Consider the following 22,807-nt stretch of genomic DNA (forward strand, 5'->3'; position numbering starts at 1 on the left):
CACAAATATGCTCTGCTTCCTGTTGAAAAAGTGTTTTTCCCCCCAGGGTCTAATAGTGGCTTGGATGGTGAGTTGGCAGAAAGAACAGTGGGTGTTGAAATTGTATTCTGCACGCACTGTGCCCAAGACATATCAAGTCAGCCTTTGGAATAGATTATTCCTGTTTTCTGGTCACGGAGTTGTATGTTTTGAAGTCTTTATTTTGGAAGACACTTCTTTATTGAGAAAGGGATGAAGGAGGGGTCACAACTGTTGTCCTTGGGTTATATTTTTAAATATTTATTGTTCAATTTTAAAGATATACCGAAAGGTATAAAGAAAAATACCCTGAACATCTGGTTTAAGAAATAAATCATTTCCAGTATTTTTGAAGCCTTTGTGATTTAGATTTTAAAACCCAGTAAGACGTGGTGAACGTGAGCCTTGAGCAGTCCCAGCTGGTGGCTCTCTGTCCTGTGCTCCTCCATCAGGTTTTCTTGAGGTTTATTGAAATCCTCTTGGTTGCTTGTGTTGGTGGCAGGGAGAATAGCTGTGCACCATTCACTCAGCTCAGAGTTGTTGACATACTCCGTGTCCATGGCAGCCAAGTGGACACTCACAACTCTTCTCCCAGAGGGGAGCTGAGGGGTCCAGTGGAGTCAGCTGCTTCTCTGCAAAGCTTTTCTTGACTCTGTTCCCTGGCCCCGGAGTTGACTCCCCTTCCTTTGTGCCATTTCAGCTGTTCTCACCACTGTCACCCTCACCGTCATTGTTTGCTTTGCTGGTCTCCCCCCTGCCAAGGGCAAAGACCTCTTCTTAACCCAGCCCCACTGCTGCATGCCTGGCACCAACTGGCATGTGGTGTGTGCTAACCGGGTACATGGTTGAATGGATGTGGTGCTATGAGTGTTTAAAGAAGGCGGAGGAAAAGTAAGAACCAACCTTGAGTGGTCTGAGAAGGCTTCCTAGGGGAGGTGATGTTTGAGCTGAGGCCAGGCAGCTGTTAGATTGGTGATAAGGAAGTCCTTGGAGAATTCTGGAGAGCTTCTCTTCCCTGAAGGACTGGGGAGAAGATTTGGAATGAGCCCCATGCAGTGGACGGTGCTTCTCATTTTTAGTGTAAGGGGTTACAAGGGGCATCATGAGTTGGTGGCTTGAAGGGGGGCTCTGCCGTACTGTCAGGTCTGAGGCTTGACCAAGGAAGAGATTCCAACACCTCAGCTTGTTGAACCACAAAGCTAGTTCCCAAATCAGTGAATTTCATTGCTCAAGAAAAAAATTGTTTTTAAACTTGGAGGCCTGACCCATGGCTGCAAGTAAGGGTTTTTTAAAAAATTAAATTAAAAAAGATCAATCCAGCATCAAAATCCACTGTGATCATTTCATAAAAGAAAGGGAATTTTAACATTTAAAGAGTAAGAAGCACTTCATCTTGGAAGAATGGGCATTCTGATATATTGATTACCTTGAGCTTAATGAAGGACCACTTACATTATCTTTGACCATTTTGTCTCAGGCTCATGAAACATTGTCACCACTCCACAACAGGCCAAGGACTGTCTTGACCCATTGGTTGGTCCGTTGGGAAGCAGTGGCTAGACGTTCCAGCCTCTTTGGCTGAGGCTAGAGGAATGAACGAGTGGTTCAGCCAGCCTGGAAGTGAGGCAGGGAGTCTGTGCTGGGCTGGCTCTGGATTCACAGGGCTTTTGATGGAGGGGCATATGTGTGTTTGGGTTTGCCGTGCTGGGCGAGGGAGCAGTGGAATCTGTCTGAGTTGAGTTCACACATTGAAGTTATTGAGCGACTTACATGCAAGGCTGTGACCTAGACTCCCAGCTGAGAGGCCCACGTGGCAGGGCTTTAGTGGGGGGAGCCGAGGACAGGCTCACATCTGCTCATCTGCTTACGTAACCCTGCTTCCCAGCTCTTAGAGCCAAGAAAACACACAAGCCGGCCCAGCAGGGCCGAGGGCTTGTGGTAGCACGCGCCACGCGCTGCACAGCAAGGGGGCCTTGGCTCGGCCCGAGGACCGTCAGGAAGCCTCAGCCCTCTGCTTCCTCCCCCACGCCTCTCCCGAGGCCCCCGCGGTGGCTCTGAGACCTGCTGGCAGGTCAGTGTGGTTCTAGGCAGAGCTGGTCACTGCCCTCTTGGAGTCTGAGCTCTTTGGACTTTCTAATTAGGGCAAAGCCAGGTGTGCCACGAAGGACGTCCCCTGCCTCGTGGCAGGAGGTGTGCCGGGTATGCAGGGAGGCCTCCCGGCTAGTGCCGGCTCCAGGAAAACGTTCAGCCCCGGATCTGGAGCCACCACAGCTGCCAAGCACTGACCCATCTCTGGGGTGTGAACGGGGAGGGGCGGTCCTCAGAACAGTGGCAGCTTCAAGGAGAGAAGGCAGGGAAAAGAATTGCCAGATTGGGCCAGAAGGGGTGTCAAGGTGCTCTAGATGTGTGGGAGACAGGGCAGGGTTGTGAGAGGACACAGGGAGGAGTAGGGGAGTGAGAAAGGCTGTTTGGTGATCAAGCTCTGCATGGAGCCGCTGGGGCAGCAAGTCCCTCGGACAGCCTTGAACCAGGGTGGTTTTCACGTGGGTCCTGCCACGCTCAGCAGGGGGCTCCTTGAAGTCAGGAACTGTCCTGTCCATCCCATCACCTCCCACCTCCCTGACCTGGCACACAGTAGGTGTCCAGAAAGTATTGATTGAAACGAATTGAAAGTGGCCTTGACACACCACAGAAAGCGTTTATGTTAAACAAACTCTTCTGGCTTGATGGTTGAGTAGGCTCCCGTGGATGGACGGTCACATGCTGTTAACCCCTATGCGGGGGCTGAAGGAAGAGGAGGGGGATAGAAGATGGACCACCCAGGTTATCAGCTCCCATAATTGGGTAGACAGTGTTTTCAGTTGCTGAAGGAACTCTGGAGCAGAAGCGGATTGGCCATAGGTGGTGGTGGTGGTGGTGGTGGTGAGGTTAAATAAGTGTTCGTGTGAGTTCCAATCCCTGCAGTTTGCAAATGGAAGCCAGTATCCTGAGAGTGGCTGGCTGGTAGTTGCCCAAAGATCATCCAACAAGTCACTTGTAGAGCTGAACTAGGACCCAGGCAGCCTTTCTCCTGACCAGGAAACTACCTCAGGACCATCTTTCTGGAACTGCTGAAGGGGTGAAATTAAGACGCTTCTAGCGTGCAGGTGTCTGCTCCAGGGAGGGTGGGCAGACCAAGTGTGAATTCCTGTTTTCTGGTTTGGTTTCAGAAGTTGTGAGAAGTTTGGTAGGGTGACAGTCCAGATGCCTCTTGGGTTCCCAAAAATGGAGCGATGTTTAGCAGCATTTTCAGAACCAAAGGTGGGGCAGGCTGGGGATGGGGTGCAGATGTCATGGGGCCTTCTGAAGTGAGAAGAGCCCAATGACAGGTCTTCTTTTCATGTTTTTCACAAGCACCCTGTGCAGCAGGGTCCCCCAAAAGGCTTTGCCCAAGGTTGGGGAGTAGAGCAACCCAGGCCTGCTGGACCCTGTGGGAAAGGGCTCCCTCCATGAAAGCCCCAAGGCTTGTGAAGATGGGCGGTCCGGCTCCCCTCTGCCCATCTTGCCCAATAAGAATCCCTTGGGCTCCTTGTTATTTACGTGGGTCCTTCCCAAGATCTACCGAGTCAGTTTCTCTAGGGGAGAGGCCTGAGATTCCATATTTTTACTGATTACCTCACATGATTCTGATGATAGAATGTGTTCACACTCCTCACATTTTTCTGTAGAGACAATGGCCAGGCTGACCCCTTACTTGGTTCTGGGATATAGTACCTACTCACCTGAGGGCACCCTGGGAGGTTGGAGCTGGGTCAGCAGGCAGTCATGTGAGGGACTGATATGTGAGGCCTCTGTTCCTCCAGAGACCGAGGTGCACGGCCAGGCAGAGACTAGGGCTTTTGATCCCTGAAGACCTCCTTCCTGCCGCACGGGGTCTGCCGTCTGAGCTCTGGACAGGCCAGAGCAAAAGGACAAGGCCAGACTGGGGCTTTGATTTTAAGATCCTAGTCTCTCAATGACGTTAGAGGGAAGAGGGAAGAGCGTTTCTGGCAAAGGGAAAAGTGTGGGCATAGGCACAGTTTATTGGAACAGGAAGGAGGGTAGAGCTGAGACTGAAGGGCCTTGTTGCCAAGCTAAGAGGCTTAGCCCTACCTTGTCCAAGGCTATAGCCTTAGAGCCATCAGAGGGTTTTAGCAGGAAAGTGATAGGATCAGAGCTGTGTCTCAGAAGAAAATGAACTAATGTGAGCGGGTGCTGTGATGATAGAACTGGGTCAGCGTCAGAGGGAGGGAAGGTGTGAGGAGTCCTGGGGATCCAGGAGAGGGGAGAAGAGGAGGAGATGCAGGTCCATACCTGCTGACAGGCAAGGGGAGCGAGAGTCACAGCTTCCTTTTCTTGGGCTGCCTCATTTCAGGAGGGTGAGTGATCCCTGAAGACAAGAGGTGCTTGGAGAGCTACATACTATAGACAAACAAACAGGGCAACAGAGGGCTGCACACTGGACCCTGGGTGGTTCTCACCAGCATGTTTCAGGTGAACTTGCTCTGAGTTTGTGGTCTGGGTCTGGCTTCTGTTCTGTAGTGTTTAGGTTCCTTCCTTTGTTCCTGTGGATAGTTTACTCCATAGGTAAAGCTGGTTATGCTAGAGTAATGGTTCCTAAAGTATGTTCCCTGATAAAATGATTCTGTGGCCAAATAAGTTTAGGACGTGGTGAGATAGATAAAGTGAACTTCTTCACTGCACAGCTTCTCAGAGCTTTTGGTATGCATTATGACTTCCCAGAAGCAAGATTTAGTGTGCAGCGTCCCCAAACTTATTTGACCAGGGGACGTGTTCTTCCATTGAGCATCTCACTGGGACTAGTGTTTCCTGGAACCCACTTTGAGAAAGTCTGGCCTACAGGGAATACTGGGGACCTGGGTTCAAGTGTTGACTCTGTTCCCAATTCCCTGTGTGTCCCTAGGCTAGTCATTTTTCTCCTGCCCTCCCCATGTGTGCTGTGGCAGGGGTGGTTGTCAGACTTGGAGGAGTGAGGTCCTCTCTCAGCTCCACCTGTTTCTACTTAGGAGACGGGGACTTTTATGTCTGTATCTGGATCTTCACCCTTGCCTTTTCCTCTACTCCTAACCTGCCACTACCTCACAAGCCACCATCCACGTCTCATCAATTTGTCTTCTGAGCCCAGAGCTCTCTTACTAACTTAGTTCTCTCATTTGGAGCCATGTTCTTCTAGGCCAGAAACTTTGGAGTTGCCCCTGACTTTTCCTCCCTTCTTCATCCCCTGCTTATTCTAAGCACTCTTCTTTGATGTTTGTTCTGGCTGTTTCTTCTCTCTGTTTCCCCTTAGTTCCTCCAGTCCCTACCCGTTGAGTTTGTTTCATCTGTGCATCACTTCCCTTCCTGAGACATGGGTTACTCATGCCACTCTCTGCCGCTTGTAATTTCAGGCTCATTTTCTCCACAGGGACCTCCCCAACACACTTTCCCCCGACTAGGTTAGGTTCAGAGAGATGATGTGAGTCATTTGTCCAAGGCCACACAGCTGGGAGGTGGCAGAGTTTCAACCTCAGGATTTCTGACAAAGTGCTTTCTCAGCCATGCTTTCTGATCCTTACTACAGCTTGTCAGGAAGTCTGAGCAGGAATTACTCCATTTCCATTTTTCAGTTGAGCAACATAGTCTGAGAGGAGTGGGTCCTAGGAAGGTGAAGTGCTTCAGAGGGTGACCAGCTGTCTGGGTTTGCCTGATACTGAAGGGTTTCCTGGGATGGTCAGTCATGCTAGTTCTGGACATGGTACCCAGTGCTGGGCCTGAGTGCCTTTTCCACAGCCACACTGTCTCCCAGGAGGAGATGCTTCCAGCGGTAGCGGCCTGGCCACCTGCAGAGTCCTGTGGCCTGATATCTTCTCCTTCCCTCCACCTCTCTAGTTGGCCCCATGCTGATTGAGTTTAACAAAGCTGTGGACCTGAAGCTTGTGGAGGAACAGAACCCGAAGGTGAAGGTGGGTGGTCGCTATACCCCCAAGGACTGCGTCTCTCCTCACAAGGTGGCCATCATCATTCCGTTCCGCAACCGGCAGGAACACCTCAAGTACTGGCTGTATTATTTGCACCCAGTCCTACAGCGTCAGCAGTTGGACTATGGCATCTATGTTATCAACCAGGTGAGGTCTGGGAAGGTGGAGGGAGGGAGGGAAGGAGTGTACACGTGTGTGCATGTGTGTGCGTGTGTGTGTGCGCGCGTGCATGCGCGTGCTTCTGTACTCAAATATGTGAGTAATGAGGGGTGAAGGAATGGAAGTGATTTTTTAGACATCTGGCATTTTGCAACTCCACTACCACCCCCACCCCCCTCCTTATCTTGGTGCAAATGAGCTAAATGCCATAGTGTTGTTTTGTTTTGTTTTTTCCCAAGAGTATAACTTTGGTGTTTCAAGTTTATCCTGAATACCTAAATTCCTATCTTTAGACTATAACCTCCCAGTTGGAATAACACATCTAACTTATCTATATTCCAAATTCCCTTGAAATTCATCTGAAGAGACAGGCTGCATTTCCATTTCTAAAAGGTCCAATGTCCATTTCATTTCAAGTTAAACTCTGGGTCTGCTTGTAGTAAGTTAGCTTGAGTAGTAAGATTACTAGCAGTTGACAGCTTCCATCAAAGTTGAGAGACTTGGTGGGCCTTCCTTGGACCAGAAGACTTGCTTAAGAAAAACCCTGCCATCAAGGAACACTTGTCTGACGCCAGTGAGCACGTGTTGACCATGGCAAGATTCAGGAGCCTGTTATTAAAGCAACGGCAGTGAGCGCCTGGGAGAGGAAGCCACCAGCACCAGGGGCCAGCAGAGATTACGAGGAACAGGCCACGCCAGCTGCATCTCCTTTCCCTCTTTGACAGTTGTTTTACCAGTAGATGAATGATACACTGTAGACACCGTGTCAGATCTTATTCATCAAGGCATCTGGTGGCCTCCCACAAATCTGCCTGAGCAGAGGAGAGACAGCTGTGGTCTGGATGGCATATAAACTAGATTAAAATATATACTTGGGTAAAGAGTGTAAAAGATAGTTAGTGATGATGCCAAGTTTTTGAATTTAGGTGATTGTGGTCAAGGAAGACTTGGTGTGGGCGCCCGGGGGGGAGAATGCGAATGTATAGAAAGCTTGTATTTTAGGTGAATGTGAGATTTCCCTTCGATTATGAAGTCAAAACAAATATTGGACCAGTGAAATTTAGCCGCTATCTTAAATTCCTATGACATGCTTATATAGATATTCCCCACGTTTCCAATAACAGATTTCCAAATGTCCTATACCAGCTCTTTGCTCCTGCCCGCCCCAGTCCAAGCTGGCAGAACAACTAAGCAAGCCAGCTTGGACCAGTGGCCCCGCTGTGCCAGCTGACACTGGACACTGCCTGAGATGGGGCTTCTCCCACAGTGTGCTTTCCGAAATGGAGATCTGAGGCCAAACGCATCTGAGGAATGCTGGACTGAACAACACGAAGCAGGTTTCGTTCCTGCAGAGCCTTCAGTGTACTGGTGTACATTACAGCCTCCGGAAGGACTCCGCACATAGTGTTTCCCGAGCTCATCTGACTGGAGAGCCGTTTTCCAAGAACCACCTCAAGCGAAGAGTGTTCCGTGAATTGAACATTAGGGAAAGCAGGCCTACATTAACACCTCCTCCCCTCCCACCTTCTTACTTTCCCTAGGATACTGAGAAACACCCCCAATTCCTATCTTTTCCCACATGTATCTCAGCATCGGAAGTACTTTATTTTTCGTTTTTCAAACATTTACGTCTTTTTTTTTTCTTCTTCTTTATGCAGGTTTTTAATTGTAAAATACGATATGCCTACTGAGAAGTGCACAGAACAAAACTGTCAATGTAACAAATAAAAAGAGGATACTTACATAACCACTACTCGAATCTGAAAGTATTGATACTTGTCAGCATCTTAAAAACCTCCCATCTCCTTTTCTCATCACAAGCTCCTTCCCTCTTCCCGGTTAAACACCATCCTCACTTCTTGACAATCATTTCCTTTAACCTGCATGCATCCCTAACAAAAGAGTTTAGTTTTGTCAACATCTAACTTTATTATTATTTTTCACACACACACTGTATTTTATTTTTACAAGAGAAAAGCATTGTAACATTTACTTCTTTTTTTCCTTTAGTCTTGTCTGTATTGTCGTCTCTCCCCCACCCCATCCCCCCTACCCCTGCCCCCAGTGCGTGTCTTTTTGCTTCTTCATCTTTTCCTTCTCTTCCAAGGGTTAACTTTTCACCTTCGGTGAATAATTTCCTCTTTATCTCCCTCTCCCCCAGTTAATCTAGTTTGTTCTGCTCCAGCTCCGCCCTGATTATTTCTTTGGGAAAATATGATCTGACTTCCAGGTAACCAAGTCATAAAGAAACTTGAAGTCTGCTCTACCTTTCCAGTGAAGAATATCTTTGTATAAAGAACCCATAATAAAGTGATGATAGGAAACCTAAGCCTTGAGAAGAAAGAGGTGGGAGGGGAAACATTTGGAGCGTGCCCCGTCTACAAATTAGGACCTTCCTGTGTTCTCTGTTTTACTGTTATAGTAAGGGAAAGGGAGTTCATAGCATCTGGCTTGGGCTTTGTGTACCATTTGTTGAGCAAATAGGCTTCTCAGCGTCTTCCTGTCTCAGACACCCTGCTGTCATTTTGATGCTTCATTCACCACCACCCCCAACACATACCCCATTTAAGATGAGAAAGTGCTTAAAATAGGAGGGGCCCCTGAGACATCTAGTCCCGGGGTTCTCAGACAGGTTTTTAAGAACAAAACCTCTTCCTGCCACTTTAAAATCCTCCACAGCCCCCATCCACAGTGGGTCACAATGGTGCTATTCTACTTGAAGTGGGGGCCGTGTCCCCATCTCTGTCCCCTGACTTCCCCTTCAGTCTTTGCTGGGATTCATGTGTACCCCTGAGGCCAGATAGTGTGAAAACTGTTCTATTTTGCAGGTGAGGAAACTGAGGCTCAGAGAAGGGAAGTGACGGGTAGGAAGCCACATAAGCCACGGTAGGGCTGCAGCTCAGAGGCCAGTCCCCGTCTCCTAGTGCCCTCTCAGTGCATCAGCACTAACTCCCTCCTCAAGGCCATTTAGTTCCTCCTTCTCAAAGCTGGGTGTCCAGGGCTGGGAGTGAGCACCAGGTTCAGGCTGCCTGGGTTCCGGCTCTGCTCCTTGCCAGCTCAGTGACCTTGGGCTTGAGTCCTTCACACCTCGGTTTCCTCAGTAGTGGGAAGGCAAGGTTTTAGTCCTTAGCACACAGGGCTGTGACGCACCTGGCACACAGTGTACCCTTGGTAAACATTAGCTGATTTGAGTTCTTTCTCCACACCCCCCCCCCCCCCCCGCCCCATCCTGTCCCCTTCTTCCTGCCTATTTTCTCTGCCTAGGACTGTGGTGATAAACTCTTTACTGCTCTCTCCCCGCCTCCTGCTTCACCCCCACTCAATACCAGCGTTGAGACCCTCTCTCCCACTTGTGTGGCCTCCGTGGGGTCAGATAGTGGACTTAGGGACCACGGCAAGCCCACCAGCTTCTTCAGAGAAGGGTTGTGTCTCAAGCTCCACACACAGGGATGAGCTTTCCTGGGCTTTTGTGGCTCCTACCCTGTCCATACTAAGCTATTAACCACTTTCGTTTGGCTTAGTCCCCTCCAATCACCGTAATAACTTCCATCTCACAATAAGCGGGGTAGAGGTGGGTGGTGTGCTTTACTGGTTGAGTAAACCTGGAGAGGCAGCAGCATTGCTGTTGGTTCTGTGTCCAGCTCTCTTCCTGCCCTAGCCGGCTGGCATCTGAACATCTCATTAGCGTTCTGGCAGGTCCAGCCTCTCGGAGACAAGGGTACTTCTCTGAGGCACAGGTGTCCTGCCCAAGGTCCAGCACTGGGACCTTGGTGCGGAGGAGGACATCAAGACGTCGCAGCAGATGGGAGGTGGGGTGCACACTACACTCCTTCATACTTTAATTGGGAAAGGAAACCATAAAACCACCAAAGGTAAGGGGAAGGCAGGTTGTCACCCTGGCGGCACTAGCCCTAAATAAGAAATACAGGATGTTTGTGGGATTAGCTGCCATGGGAATTAACAAACAGGTGAGGAATGCAGGCCAGCTGGCCAGGTGGGCTCGTAATAACCATGGCAGCCCTTTGCCCCAGAAGCAGTGCCCAGGATCTGTCTCTCTGATTCTGTTTGTATATCCCCTGGTGCCTCTGATCTCACTCAGCTGCCTCCAATTTTTCTAGTTCCGGCCATGTCATGCCCTCTCTAAACTCTTTAGTATGTCCCTGCCGTCCACAGGCGAGGGTCTAAAGGGCCTGAAGGCCTGAGCTTGGCATCTGAGGGAGGCCCTCTGCAGCCCACCCTGACCGACCTCTGGCCACCTCCTCTCAGGCCTCCTTCACACCTTTAGGCCACAGCCACGCTGGACTCGCCATCATCCCCGAGACACGCCCAGCTGCCCTCCTTCCCCTTTGCTTATGCTGCACCGTCCACCTTCCCCCTGCATGCCTCCCCTTTCCTCCCCTGGTTGCTCTTTTTCTGGCCACTATGGGAGGCCCTCCCCAGCCTTATTAGCTCTGTGAAGGCCTGGAGTGGAGCCGACTTCTCCATCCGAGCTGTCCCAGGCCATGTTGTGCTTTCTAGTGAGGCGGGGAGAGTGGAGGGATGATTCCCTGTGTGCGTGCTCTCCCGGCCCAGCGGCCCCTAGACCGTCAGGTCTGACTTGCTCATCTCCCTGACCACGCAGCTCCATGCACGGTCCACCGCAGGGTCAGGGTTTGGAGCACGGAGTTGCTTCCTATGGCTCCTGCCCTTTTACTTACACCTGCTCTCAGGACCCCTTGCTCTGGGTTCTCTGGAGAGGTCTGTGTCTCTTAGAAGTCAAGCCTCCTTTCCCCTCCAGGCCAGGTCATGACCCTTGGGAACCTGCACAGCCTTCTCCCTCTGCTCCCTCGCCCGGGCCTCTCCCCAAAGCTTCCTGTCCCTGGTGGACCAGGGGTGACCTCCCTTTTCAGGAAAAATGTAGAGAACCTACTCTAAGCCCTGTGGTATTTGATGGTCATAAAACTTTGTGGTCTTTGGTACTGAACCTCTTTCACGGTCTCACTTTGAATTTTGACCCTAACAGCCCCTCAGTGAGGCAATGGGTACCCTCACTGTCCCTGCTGAGGGAAGGCTTCGGAGGCGAGCAGGTTGCTGGGGGTCCCGTGACGGCTGGGTGGCAGAGCTAAGATTTGGACAGAAATCACCCGAGGCCTAAGGAATGCCTCACCTTGCCACGTGTATTCCCCTCACTGGGGAACAGCTCCACATCCACTTGGCAATGCCCGCATGAGTGCCACTGGGTCACGAGAGGGGGGGCAGCAGCTTTGGAGTAGCAGCCTCAGAACCTTCTGAAAGGCTTGTGCAATTGTCATGCTTACAGGTAAAACCTGGCCTGAAAGGGAGCCCCAGCTCGCACCTGAGGAGTCTCCGTCTAGCTTTGGAATTTTTTCCCTCTTCCTTTTCATCTGTGCACAGTCGTGAGGTGATTCTAGGCTGCTTGTCTGAGACCAGGTTTGGGCAGGTTTGGAGACCACCCTTTGCACGCTCAGTGAGTGAGAGCATCTGTCACCACCCCTCAGCAGCTTACCTCTGTCACTGGGCCAGGCAGCTGGTTCCTAAATGAGGCCAAGACGAATTAGAGTGAAGCAGGCTCGTGAGGACAGCTGCCTGGTCCTGAGGCCCCCCTGGTTTGGTTTCATCTTGACTGTGTCTATTTACCATCACCCCTTCCATTTGCTGCCCGAGCTGGTAGCGCCCAGATTGATGTGTGCAGGAGTGGGGCTCTGGAGGGGTGAGGCCAGTCCTGTTCTGTAGCACCCCCTGCTGCGGATATCTGTACCCTACCTGCTTGCGTGCTGCCCCAGTGATTGGTCGTTTCCTTTGCTGTGTTTTTTCCCCTCTCTCTGTTGCGTGGCTCGCTCCAGTCTCCTGGGGAATGTGTAGAAGCACTTTCAGGTACTCGCAGAGCTGGGGAATTGCCTCCCTGGGCATTGTTCTGGGAAATGTCATTTTCTCTGTTCACCGTTGACTTCGTGACAGGGAATGACAGCTTATTAGGAATTTGCCTTTGCCCTGGAACAAGGGTGGTCACAGCCTAGATGTTTGCCTCTCCTCCTTACGTCTCTCCCTTGCAGCTATCTTTGTCTCTTTGTTCTTTTTCTTTTTTTTTCCTTCTAGTGGGGGCCTTTTGCTTTTATTTGTTAATCCTGTTTGTAGCAAAGCAAGCTGAAGGAGGACCTCCTCTCTGTGATCTGCTTCTTGCTCTCCACCTACTTCCTCTTCTGTGCCCTTCACCTCCTAGAGAGAGAAAGAAAGAGAGGAATGCCGACCTAACTACTGCTGTGACTGCTGCTGCTGCTGCCACCACTGCTGCCACCCTGGTAATGTCCACACGCCCCCAAATCCAACCCAGAGCCCAGGCCCTGCTGGTCAGGGGGAAGCTGTGTAAATAATCCTGAGAGGATGCCGTCTCGAGCCCTGGGGTCTCCTGGGCAAGGCCACGGCCTCTGTGGGCTCACTCAGAAATGCTGAGGCTGGTGGGAGCCAGCCTGTCGCGCAGAGGTCGAAGAGACTTTGCCTTAAAATCAAGCCACAGTTGTGCTCATACTGTATGTGGATATACTTTTGTATCTTGCTCTTTTTCTTAAATTCTATATCATCAGCATCTTCCCATGTTATTTCATAGTCTTCATAATCATCACTTTCCATGCCGTCATAGTAGTTGAACATGTAGTGCTACCATAATTAACATAGACATTCCTATATTAGAAGACATTTAGATAATTTCCACTTTCTCACTAGTGTAAATAATGCTGTAATGAACATCTTTCAGTCTGCAGCTTATTCTGTGTTTGCTTCTTCCACATTTAGATTCATTTCCCCAGGCTAGATTTCAGATACGAGACTATGGGTTCAGAAATAGTTTAAACATTTTTCTGGTTTGTAACATAAGTGGCCAAATTGCTTTCTGGAAAAGAAGTCTTTATTTTCTAAGTGTTTTTCTGCAGAAAATATCGTCTCAGTGCCTTGCGCCTTGGGAGAGAGGCAGGCATCCTGCTGTGGCTGCTGTTGAGCTGGGGTTTTAAAACTGTTCTCTGTGTTTACCTTGCCCAGAATCCCTGCTAAGCTGTTCTATTAGCTCAGTTCTCTCTGAAGGTACCTTATGGCTCTGACGTGTGTCCTAGTCCAGGAGAGGCCAAGGATGTGTTCACTCTTGTGACTAATTACTTTGGCAAACAGAGAACCACCCCCTCAGCACCCTGAACCTGAAAGGGCCCATTTCCTTCACTTGCTGGGAGAAGAGCTTAAGTCTCAGATCAGGTTTTACTGAGGGCCCCGTCCAAGCTCAGGGCTACCATATTATTATGGTTCAAAGCCAGAGACCCAACTGTTGTGAAATCCTGGGTGAGTGGATATTTGCCCTCCACAAACTCAGCATCTGTATAATCCCAGTAATTCTCTGGAGATCACCTCTCAGCCAGCCTGTCTACCATCCCAAGGCCTGCAGGTCAGTCCTGCCGCAGGGCTGCCCAGCCAGAGCTTCCTCTGCTTTCCTACCACCCATTCGGCCTAAGTCTTTCCTTTTGGCATCTGAGTGGGCACAGAAAAGTATGAAAGAGGGTATTTCTGCAAACATTTGCACTGCCTGCAGACCTGCCTCTGGATCTGTGGGCTTGAGAGCCTGTGGGTTACTGTCGGTGTTGCGGGGGTGGCTTTGTGATGGGCAGGGCACGTGTACAGCAGCAAAATTATCTCTCCCATCACATAGAAATTCTGATTCTTTGAGACCCTGGGCTTCCGGTTGATGTTTCCAACCTCACGCTGCTGTGTCTCTTGGTGGAGGAGGGGCCAGGTATAGTCAGCCCCCAAGCCATCATGGTCGGGGGATATGTGTGCTGGTGTACACACTGGGGCCTGACATCCAGGGAAGCCAGGGTGGTTTGGTGGATCTTCTAGAGACTGTTAGAATTTGCACAATTGGGGCTGTGGTTTTCTGTAGTTGGTCATCTGTCCCCTGTTGCAATCAGGGAAAGGCTGCTCTTGCCATAACCACAGGATTTGCCTGGGGATTAGACCAGATTCTGGTACCTTTTCTGAAAGCCCCACAAAGGCTGCTTGCAGGTGCAGTACACAGGCCGAGGGAGCAGGTGAGGCATGAAATGGGGAAGTGGAATCCTTGCCTTAGCCCTTCCAGGGAGGCGTTCTCTGCTTGCCCAATGCCATTGCCTCGTCTCCGATGTCTCTCGCATGAATCATGCAACAGCTTCCAAACTGCCCTCATTTGGGGAGTAGGGCACAAATCCCTCCTTGACGCACAAAGCATAATTCTTGTTTAAAACCTCAAGGGCTCCTGAATAAAAGATGAAACCTTGAGTATTTTAGCAGAGTTCCCAGCCTCCCTCTCCCCCACCATGTTTTGGTCCACGTCCACCTTCATGTCTTATTCTGGCTTTCCCAGTCTGTATTTCTTGTAGTTCCTTGAATGCTCTCTTTTCCTAACAGCCTTTACAAATGCTGCTCGCTCTTCTAGGAATATTCTTCTCATGCCACCCAACTAAACTTGGCTAACTTCTTCGAGGCCTTCTCTGATTTTCTAGAATTGGGTTTGTGTTTCCACCTCCACTTCTCCACATGTGCCGGGCTTCAGAGCTCCTTCTCTTCCCTCCCGGGTAACTGTCCACCCTAAAGAGCTCATTGCCTCATAACAATTGCCTGTTTAACTTGGAACTCCTCGAAAGCAAGGCTTGTGTCTTTTCTTTTTCTGTCTCCCTACTGCTAAGCATGGACTAGACACCCAATAAATGACAAGAATGATATATGAGAAAGAGGGAGAAACAGGACACTCTGGTCCTCTCCTGTCTCTGGAGCTGGCTTTTCTTTCTTTTTGATAATCACTTAATTGAGATATACCATACAATTTACCTATTTAAAGTATATAACTCGGTGGCTTTTTAGTATACTCAGAGTTGTGCATCTGTCACCACAATCAGTTTTAGAACATTTTCATTAAGCCAAAAAAAAAAAAAAACCACCCTGTACTTCTTAGCTACCAATTCCTCCATTCCTTCCAGCCCTAGTAGCCACTAATCTACATTCTGTCTCTATGGATTTGCCTATTGTGGACATTTCATATAAATGGAATCTTATATGTGATCCTTTGTGACTGGTTTCTTTCACTTAGCATGGTGTTTAAAATTTTTTGGTGGATGTGTTTTCATTTCTCTTGGGTATATACCTGAGAGTAGAATTGCTGGATCATATGGTGACTCTTTGTTTATCCATCTGAGGAAGTCCAGACTGTTTTCCAAGATGGCGGCACCATTTTATATTCCCACTAGCAGTGTATGAGGATTCTGTTTTCAGTGGACATACTACTTGCCTTCTCTTATGTTTAGTATAAATGAGGGCTCTAGGAAAAGGTTTTAATGCCCTGGAGAGCCATCTGATGCTTTTTAAAATTTTATTTGTTTATTTTTGGCTTCATTGGGTCTTCGTTGCTGCGCACGGGCTTTCTCTAGTTGCGGCGAGGGGGGGCTACTCTTCGTTGCGGTGCATGGACTTCTCATTGTGGTGGCTTCCCTTGTTGCGGAGCACGGGGTCTAGGCGCGTGGGCTTCAGTAGTTGTGGCTCATGGGCTCCAGAGCACAGGCTCAGTAGTTGTGGCACACGGGCTTTGTTGCTCCGTGGCATGTGGATCTTCCCAGACCAGGGCTCGAACCCCTGTCCCCTGCACTGGCAGGCAGATTCTTAACCACTGTGCCAACAGGGAAGCCCCATCTGATGCTTTTTAAGACATTTGTCCCTGCCGCCCAGATCTGCCAGAAGGGCACTGGGTTTGCTGCGTGAAGTGTCTAAGGGTGTAGACCCTGCCAGGCTTCCCACCTCACGTCTCCTCCCTCTACCCCAGGCCAGCACGCCTGACCAGGCCCAGGCTTCTGTCCTCTCTGGATTGATTGTTGTTGGCTTCGCTTGACTGATACACCCACTGTCAGGATTGTATGCCCTGTCATAAACAGTTTACAGGCTTTTCTGCGTGCTTTGGTCAGTGAGATAGTTGCCCTGTCCAGCTGTGGGAATGTTATATTGTTTTTTGGCCTTGCTTCTTTCTCCCTGTTCTCTCCCTCTGTTAAGCGGGGCCATTCCTAGAAGGAATGGATAAGTATAACTAACTCTTGTCTATCAGTGTAAGATGAAGCCTGCACTTAAAAAGCTCGGCCTTTCAGAGGGACATCTGCTCCCAGTGCACCAACTTCTCTATGCTGAGTATGACTTCCCAAGCTTATCACACATCTCTCAAGGTCTCTCTGACTTTTTTCTGCTGCTATAGAGGTCCTGATCATATGAGCCACAGGCTAACTCACTTGAGCCTTAATCGTTTTTAAAAACCCCTTCCTCCATCAGAGAAGCAGGATTTGGGAGGAATCTTGAAGCTGATTAGGAGGGACACATACAAACATGAGAGAAGGAGGAGTCTCCAGGTTGGATCTGAAAAGGCCTGACTGTTCAAGATGGATGGGAAAACCTACTCCTGTGATAATGAGAGTAGCTACCATTCGTTCATTGCCAGGCAGTGTGCTAAAGCCTTTTCGTGCATTGTCCCTTTGAACACAACTCATCTGTTTTCATCCCTGTGCCCAAATGAGGAAATGGAGGCCTAGTCCCAAAGTCATATAGCTAATAAGTGAAGAAGCTGGCATTCCTGGGATAAGAGTGCATGTGTCTCTCACAATTGTGTATTTGGCTTTGCCAGACAGTAGGTGCTTGACCAGTGTTTCCCTGAGTGCATAAAGGAGTGGATGCACTGGATGAACGTGCCCGATGAAGAGGGGCAAGAATGAGAGCTGGGTGTCTTCCTATTCCCTGGAGAGGAACGAGAACCTCCTGTTAATCGTGGTGATTGGCAGACTGCTCAGGGCCTTTCTTATCCAGGAAGTTACCCAAGGTGTTGTACCATTTCATCCAAAGAAGCCTAGAACTGACTTTTCTATAATCCCAGGGGAGGAAGAGAAACACACACACACACACACACACACACACACACACACTTTCCTAATCTACCATTCTGCTGCTCTGGTGTTCCTAGGGGCCCTGGTAGGTACACCTGCAAAAGTGTACCCTGCCCTTTCCAGCTCCCAGGATCACACAGGTGAGGCTAGGCTGAGAGGGAGGATGGGAGGAATGATGTATAGTTTTGGGTATTTTGGAAAACTGCCTCACTAGTTGTAAGTGTGGGACAGACACTGCGGCACCTTATTGAGTTGAAGGAGTTGTTACGCCACACACGTGGAAAGGGGTAGAACAGGTCTGCTCCTTGGGTTTCTCTTCCAGGCTTCCACTGGTCTTGTGGTTTGGCACCAGAGGTGCCCACTCATAGTTCCATATTTCTGGTTCCTGAGAGAGGAGAATGCTTAGTGTAGTCTCATTCAGGCATCTGCTTAGATCAAACAGTCGTGGCCAGTAGGCCAGGTCCTGTGGTTCAGACATGGCCACCAACACCCTGCTCCTGTTATTGGGGAGTGGACCAAGAGAAGGGAGCGTTGGGCAGCCACCCTTGGGGGCCTACTACACAGCTGGGAAAAGGCTTTGTTGGAATATTGCCTTTTCACTTGTTGGAAAAATGTTCAGTGGGGCTGAATTTTATCTCACAGTGTTAGAGAACGCTATCTCTTTTAGGGTCTTTATGGGGCAGGAGGAGGAAGATGGTACAGGCCTCTCTCCCATCAGTGGGAGGTAGAAGGGTGCGGGAGGCATGAAGTTAATCTGATTTGGGGTGAAGGTTGTTACAAGACTGTTGAGATGATTAAGTGATGCACCATGCTTGAAAAGTACTTACCTGTGCCTGGTGTATCATCTCCCCCAGAGAATATTAGCAATGTGTTATTGTAATAATTCCAACAACTTCATATTCTTCATATGCACTTCCTAAACTTTGGCTGTTTTTTTTTTTTGACCTCATGACTTACACAGAATTAGCTGAAGGCAGAATTCTAAATGATTCTTAACTGGTGAGGCAGCCAAAGAACACCCTGAGTGCCACAGGGCACAGCCTTCTCCCTTTACCACGCATGGTGACAAAGCTTTGTCACGGACTGAAGAAAGGAGCTCTTGTGTAAGATGTTTCATTTACTCTTCTGGGCTGCTTTTTCTGACTTTCTGGTACTTGTCTTTCTCAAGTGGTTTGTTTCCCTGAGTTGCCCTCCTGAGACAGGGGGCTGTGGCACTGTCTGTGCTCTCCGTACTCACACAGGCAGCCTGGTGGAGTCCTGGGGAGAGGATATTCAGCATTCTACCTTTGAGACTGTATAGCTACTGCAGGCCCTTCTGGGGCACATTTTTTCCCCAAAGTAGAGGGCCCTGATCTTGTTGATCCCAAGAGATATTGGGAACGAGCACTCAGTGAGGATTCCAGGGTGTTGGGCTCCAGCACCAGCTGTGTCATTTATGTGGCCTTAGTTTCTTCATGGCAACATTGGGAGAATTCTGGCCAGGATGAGAGCATGGGTATGGAAGGGCTTGTGAACTAAGTGTAAGGGTGGCTGTGTCAATGCTGTTACTATCCTTACTAACCTGGGGTCATGGGAATTGGTAATTGGTAAGAGCACAGACCCATGGTGGTGACCCTGAGGGGCCCCTTAGGTCGGAGTCTCCCAAAAGGATTGCCATCTGCCATTGTATGTTGAAGTCCATCTTTGGTCTACTTATCCATCCATCCATCCATCCATCCATCCATCCATCCATCCAGTGGTTATTTACTGAGATCTTATTATATGCCAGGCAGTATTCTAGGCAGTGGGTGAATAAAAAGTAAAAAATTCCAGCCTTCATTGACCTTATGTTCTAGTGGGGGGAGACTGGAAATTAGAGAAGTAAATAAAATGTGAAGTACCTTTGCACCAACACACTTGATTCTGGGGGACCCGATGGTTGGCACCCTGAAGCAGGTGTCCTCCTCGCTCATACACACTGTGTCTATCGTGCCGAGGATCACACTGCCCCCCACTCTGCACTTTGAGCACTGCGAGGGCAGAGATTGATTTGGGTTTGCCGTATTTCCCTGGTACCTAGTTTAGTGACAAACACCTGGAAGGCACACAATGTGGTGATCAAACCATAGTCAACCACACAAAGCAGGTAGAAGTGAAAAAGTCCCATGGTCACCAGTTACCTGAGTGACCCACAATTAGCTTATATATACTATATGAATAAATGACATGTATCTTTAAATGCCTTTCACCTAACAATACCATCTTGATGATCATTTCCTTTTAGAGCCTCCTTATTTTTTGTAAACAGCTCTATTCCATTGTATGGCTGTACCATGGTTTATTTAAGCAGTTTCCTGGTCATGCTTACGTCATTGCTTGCAATCTTTTGTGTTGGTGAACGTGTGATGAACAGAGTGAACACGTTCACCTGTCATTTGCACACTTGCAAGTCCTACAGGATAACTCCTAGAAGTGGGATTGCTGATTCAGGGAATGCCATTCGGTATTGAGTTGTAAAGTGAGGGCAGAAAATGAGGCCCAAGAATGGTCTAATGACCACGTGGAGTGGACAAGTCACCAGTCCCCATGAGCCTTCTGCTCAAAGGCCTTATAGCATCTGATACCACTTTTTTTGTTTCTGCACCAGGCTGGAGAATCCATGTTCAACCGTGCGAAGCTCCTCAACGTTGGCTTTAAAGAGGCCCTGAAGGACTATGGCTACAACTGCTTTGTGTTTAGTGACGTGGACCTCATTCCAATGAACGACCATAACACCTACAGGTGTTTTTCACAGCCACGGCACATTTCTGTAGCAATGGATAAGTTTGGATTTAGGTAAGAGATGTTCACCGGAATCTGCAGAAAACATATTTGTCTCTTATGTGACAACTAGGGAACGCAATTCCTCCAGCCCAGGAGGAGTGCCTCGTAGGCTCTGGAGGAGAACGCCTCCTCTGAGAATTAAGCCCATAGTCAGTTATTATTTAAGGAGGAAAATGGAGTCCAGAAACACCCATACCTCTGCACATCCAGGCAAGAAGAGTTTTTATATTTGGGATGGTGTTCGTCTTTAGGCTCCAAACAGCAGCTGTATTACCTCACTTTCTTCTCTCCCCTTCCCCACACAGTTTGGGAAACAAATTGGAATCATCTTCCCCCAGTAAATTCTTGGGCTTGGATACTTCAGTAGATGTTCCTTGGCACTTTAAGAAGGAACATGGTTCTGTGTCCCTGCAAAGCACAGGCTTCTGCTCAAACACTGGGGCTCAAACTTCTCCACCAAAATGCCCCTTGTGAGGAAGCTGGCTGAAGCCTGTCCCCAGGAGCAGCAGTGTTATCTAAAGCACATTGTCACAGGTGGAAAATAGCCTGGTAGTCCTTTTTTTTTTTTAATCTTAAAAAAGAAATTTGCGTTTTGTTCCGTAATTTAGCCACGTTTGTATCAACACAAAATTGTTTTAAGCCACCTCTCAGTTGAGAACCCTGAGCTCTCCCTCCCTGTTCTGAGTCAACATGGGAGCTCTAGGAAGCTGCGCTGCGGGTACCCGTGTTGGTGTAGATACAACAACTTCTTTCAGACTCATTTATTCTCATTGTTCCTTTCTGTCCTCCCTTGCTGGGAGCATGAGAGCTGTGAGATGAATGTAGGGATGCTCTGAAGTCCTTCCTCCAAATTAAAGGCATTCAGACCATAAACTTACTGCCTTAAAGGGGGGAAATTTGACTACAAACGGCACTCTGTACCCTCCTATCTTCCCTCTCTCCCTCCCTGTTTGTGTATCTTCTTCCCTTTGAGATACACCAGCTCTTCTGAGTCCTCCCTTGAAGCGTGGTGGTGCTTACCTAATTCTTTACCACAGCATCGTGTTTGTTTTACCCAGAACTAGTTAGGCTTGGGAGACGAGGCAGGTAGGTAAGAGAAAGCAGCAGAGACAAGAAAACCAAATATTGTCAAAATAACATATACTTCCCCCTTGAAGTGGCTAAGAGTCCATTTCTATAAGAACACTGATTATGAAGAAGCCTTAATGGCCTGGCTACCTCTGGTTCAAACCCTCACATTACAAGTGCAGACTGTAATGTGCGGTATGCCAAAGGGGGATGACTTGGCACTTAAATGATGACACCTATTTACAAGTAGATTATTTTTGATTTGTTAAAGCAGGCTCCCAGGGATCTTTGCTTGTGTATGCTTACAGTCAGAATTCCGGAACATATTTGAAAATAATAATTGCATCTTTTTTTCATATGTTCTATATGGTTTGGCTGACTTCCCCCTCAAAGTCTGAGTTAGAGTTTTCCTTCATTTGTGTGATGGGTTTTGGTCTCTTTGGATTACAGTAAGAGCCCAAGTGTGGTTTGGAGCTGCACACAGGGTTGTCACAAAACCGCAAGCTTTAAAAGACCCACAGGAAGGCTTTTGCTTGGCCTCTAGGCATGTCCACGTTCTTAACATGTCTCGTCAGTTCTTCCTCTGCATCCCTCAGGAGTCCCCAATTCATAACCACTAAAATATTGAAATACAAAAAGGTTTGGAAGGATGAGAGCCCAGATGCCCTACTCCTTGAAAATGTGTCAAAATAGATTCACCATTATACATTTTGCTAAGTCAGGATATGGTAGAATTTTCCAAGAAAATTTTATTTTAGCAAATTTTCAGAAATGCTGTCTTGACTGTTGGGGTCAGTGTTGAAGCCAGTATATCTCTGGAAGAATGAAAGCTAGACTGTAGATGGGCTGGGGGTGGAAAGGGGGGGTTGGCAGGGTGGGCACAGGAGACTCTAAAGCAGTTGCAGTTTCTAGGACCTTCTGGACAAGGATTTCCTGTGCAGGAACAAGCAAGACACATGGGAAGCAGGTTCCTGAGTGGTGCAACAGAACTGGGCTTATGTTCTTGTCATAGACTGATTTTCTAGATAACCACAGGGGTAACACAATGTTCTTAGAAAGAGCAAGATTCTACTTTCTGGTATCTGTGTCTTCTCTAAGATAATCTTGAGTCTGATCTGAAAACAAAACAAACAAGGAGAACCCGCATAAATCCCTAATTTAAAAGTTCCAGAGAATAAAAATAACTTTACAGGTGTTTATATTTTGAACAAGCTTTATTTCAAAAAGTCAAAACTTACTAACCACTGGTCGTGTGTGTGTGTGTGTGTGTGTGTGTGTGTGTGTTTTGGTTTTTGTTTTTTTCCCCCAGCCTACCTTATGTGCAGTATTTTGGAGGTGTCTCTGCTCTAAGTAAACAACAGTTTCTCACCATCAATGGATTTCCTAATAACTACTGGGGCTGGGGAGGTGAAGATGATGACATTTTTAACAGGTAATGGTCACGAATTAGATCTCTTTCTTCCGTGTCTCCCTTCACTTCTGGTCTCTCTACCAGTGCTTGGTTATTCTGCAAGGATTGACCCTCAGGAGGAATGCAGTTCCCACCAAGCCCAAATTCTTAGGTGTGCCCTGCTGTAGGTGCTATAGATGATAAAGAGTGTCTTTAGGTGGGACTTCCCTGGTGGCGCAGTGGTTAAGAATCTGCCTGCCGGGCTTCCCTGGTGGCGCAGTGGTTGAGAGTCCGCCTGCCGATGCAGGGGACACGGGTTTGTGCCCCGGTCCGGGAAGATCCCACATGCCGCAGAGCGGCTGGGCCCGTGAACCATGGCCGCTGAGCCTGCGCGTCTGGAGCCTGTGCTCCTCGACGGGAGAGGCCACAACACTGAGAGGCCCGCGTAC

General features: G+C 48.7%; 1 protein-coding gene across 2 annotated transcripts in view; it reads left to right on the top strand.

The window, feature by feature from the left end:
- Positions 1-22,807, top strand: part of B4GALT1 (beta-1,4-galactosyltransferase 1) — a 48,356-nt gene that overhangs the window by 20,910 nt on the left and 4,639 nt on the right. Inside the window, exons 2-4 of one of the 2 annotated variants that reach the window (XM_065880005.1) lie at positions 5,926-6,161; positions 19,725-19,912; positions 22,278-22,400. In XM_065880005.1, the coding sequence (XP_065736077.1) occupies positions 5,926-6,161; positions 19,725-19,912; positions 22,278-22,400 (547 nt within the window). The remainder of the gene's footprint in view (positions 1-5,925; positions 6,162-19,724; positions 19,913-22,277; positions 22,401-22,807) is intronic. The other variant, XM_065880006.1, reaches the window with a different exon arrangement.

The sequence above is a fragment of the Phocoena phocoena genome, chromosome 6 (assembly GCF_963924675.1).
Source record: "Phocoena phocoena chromosome 6, mPhoPho1.1, whole genome shotgun sequence".
Lineage (NCBI taxonomy): Eukaryota > Metazoa > Chordata > Mammalia > Artiodactyla > Phocoenidae > Phocoena > Phocoena phocoena.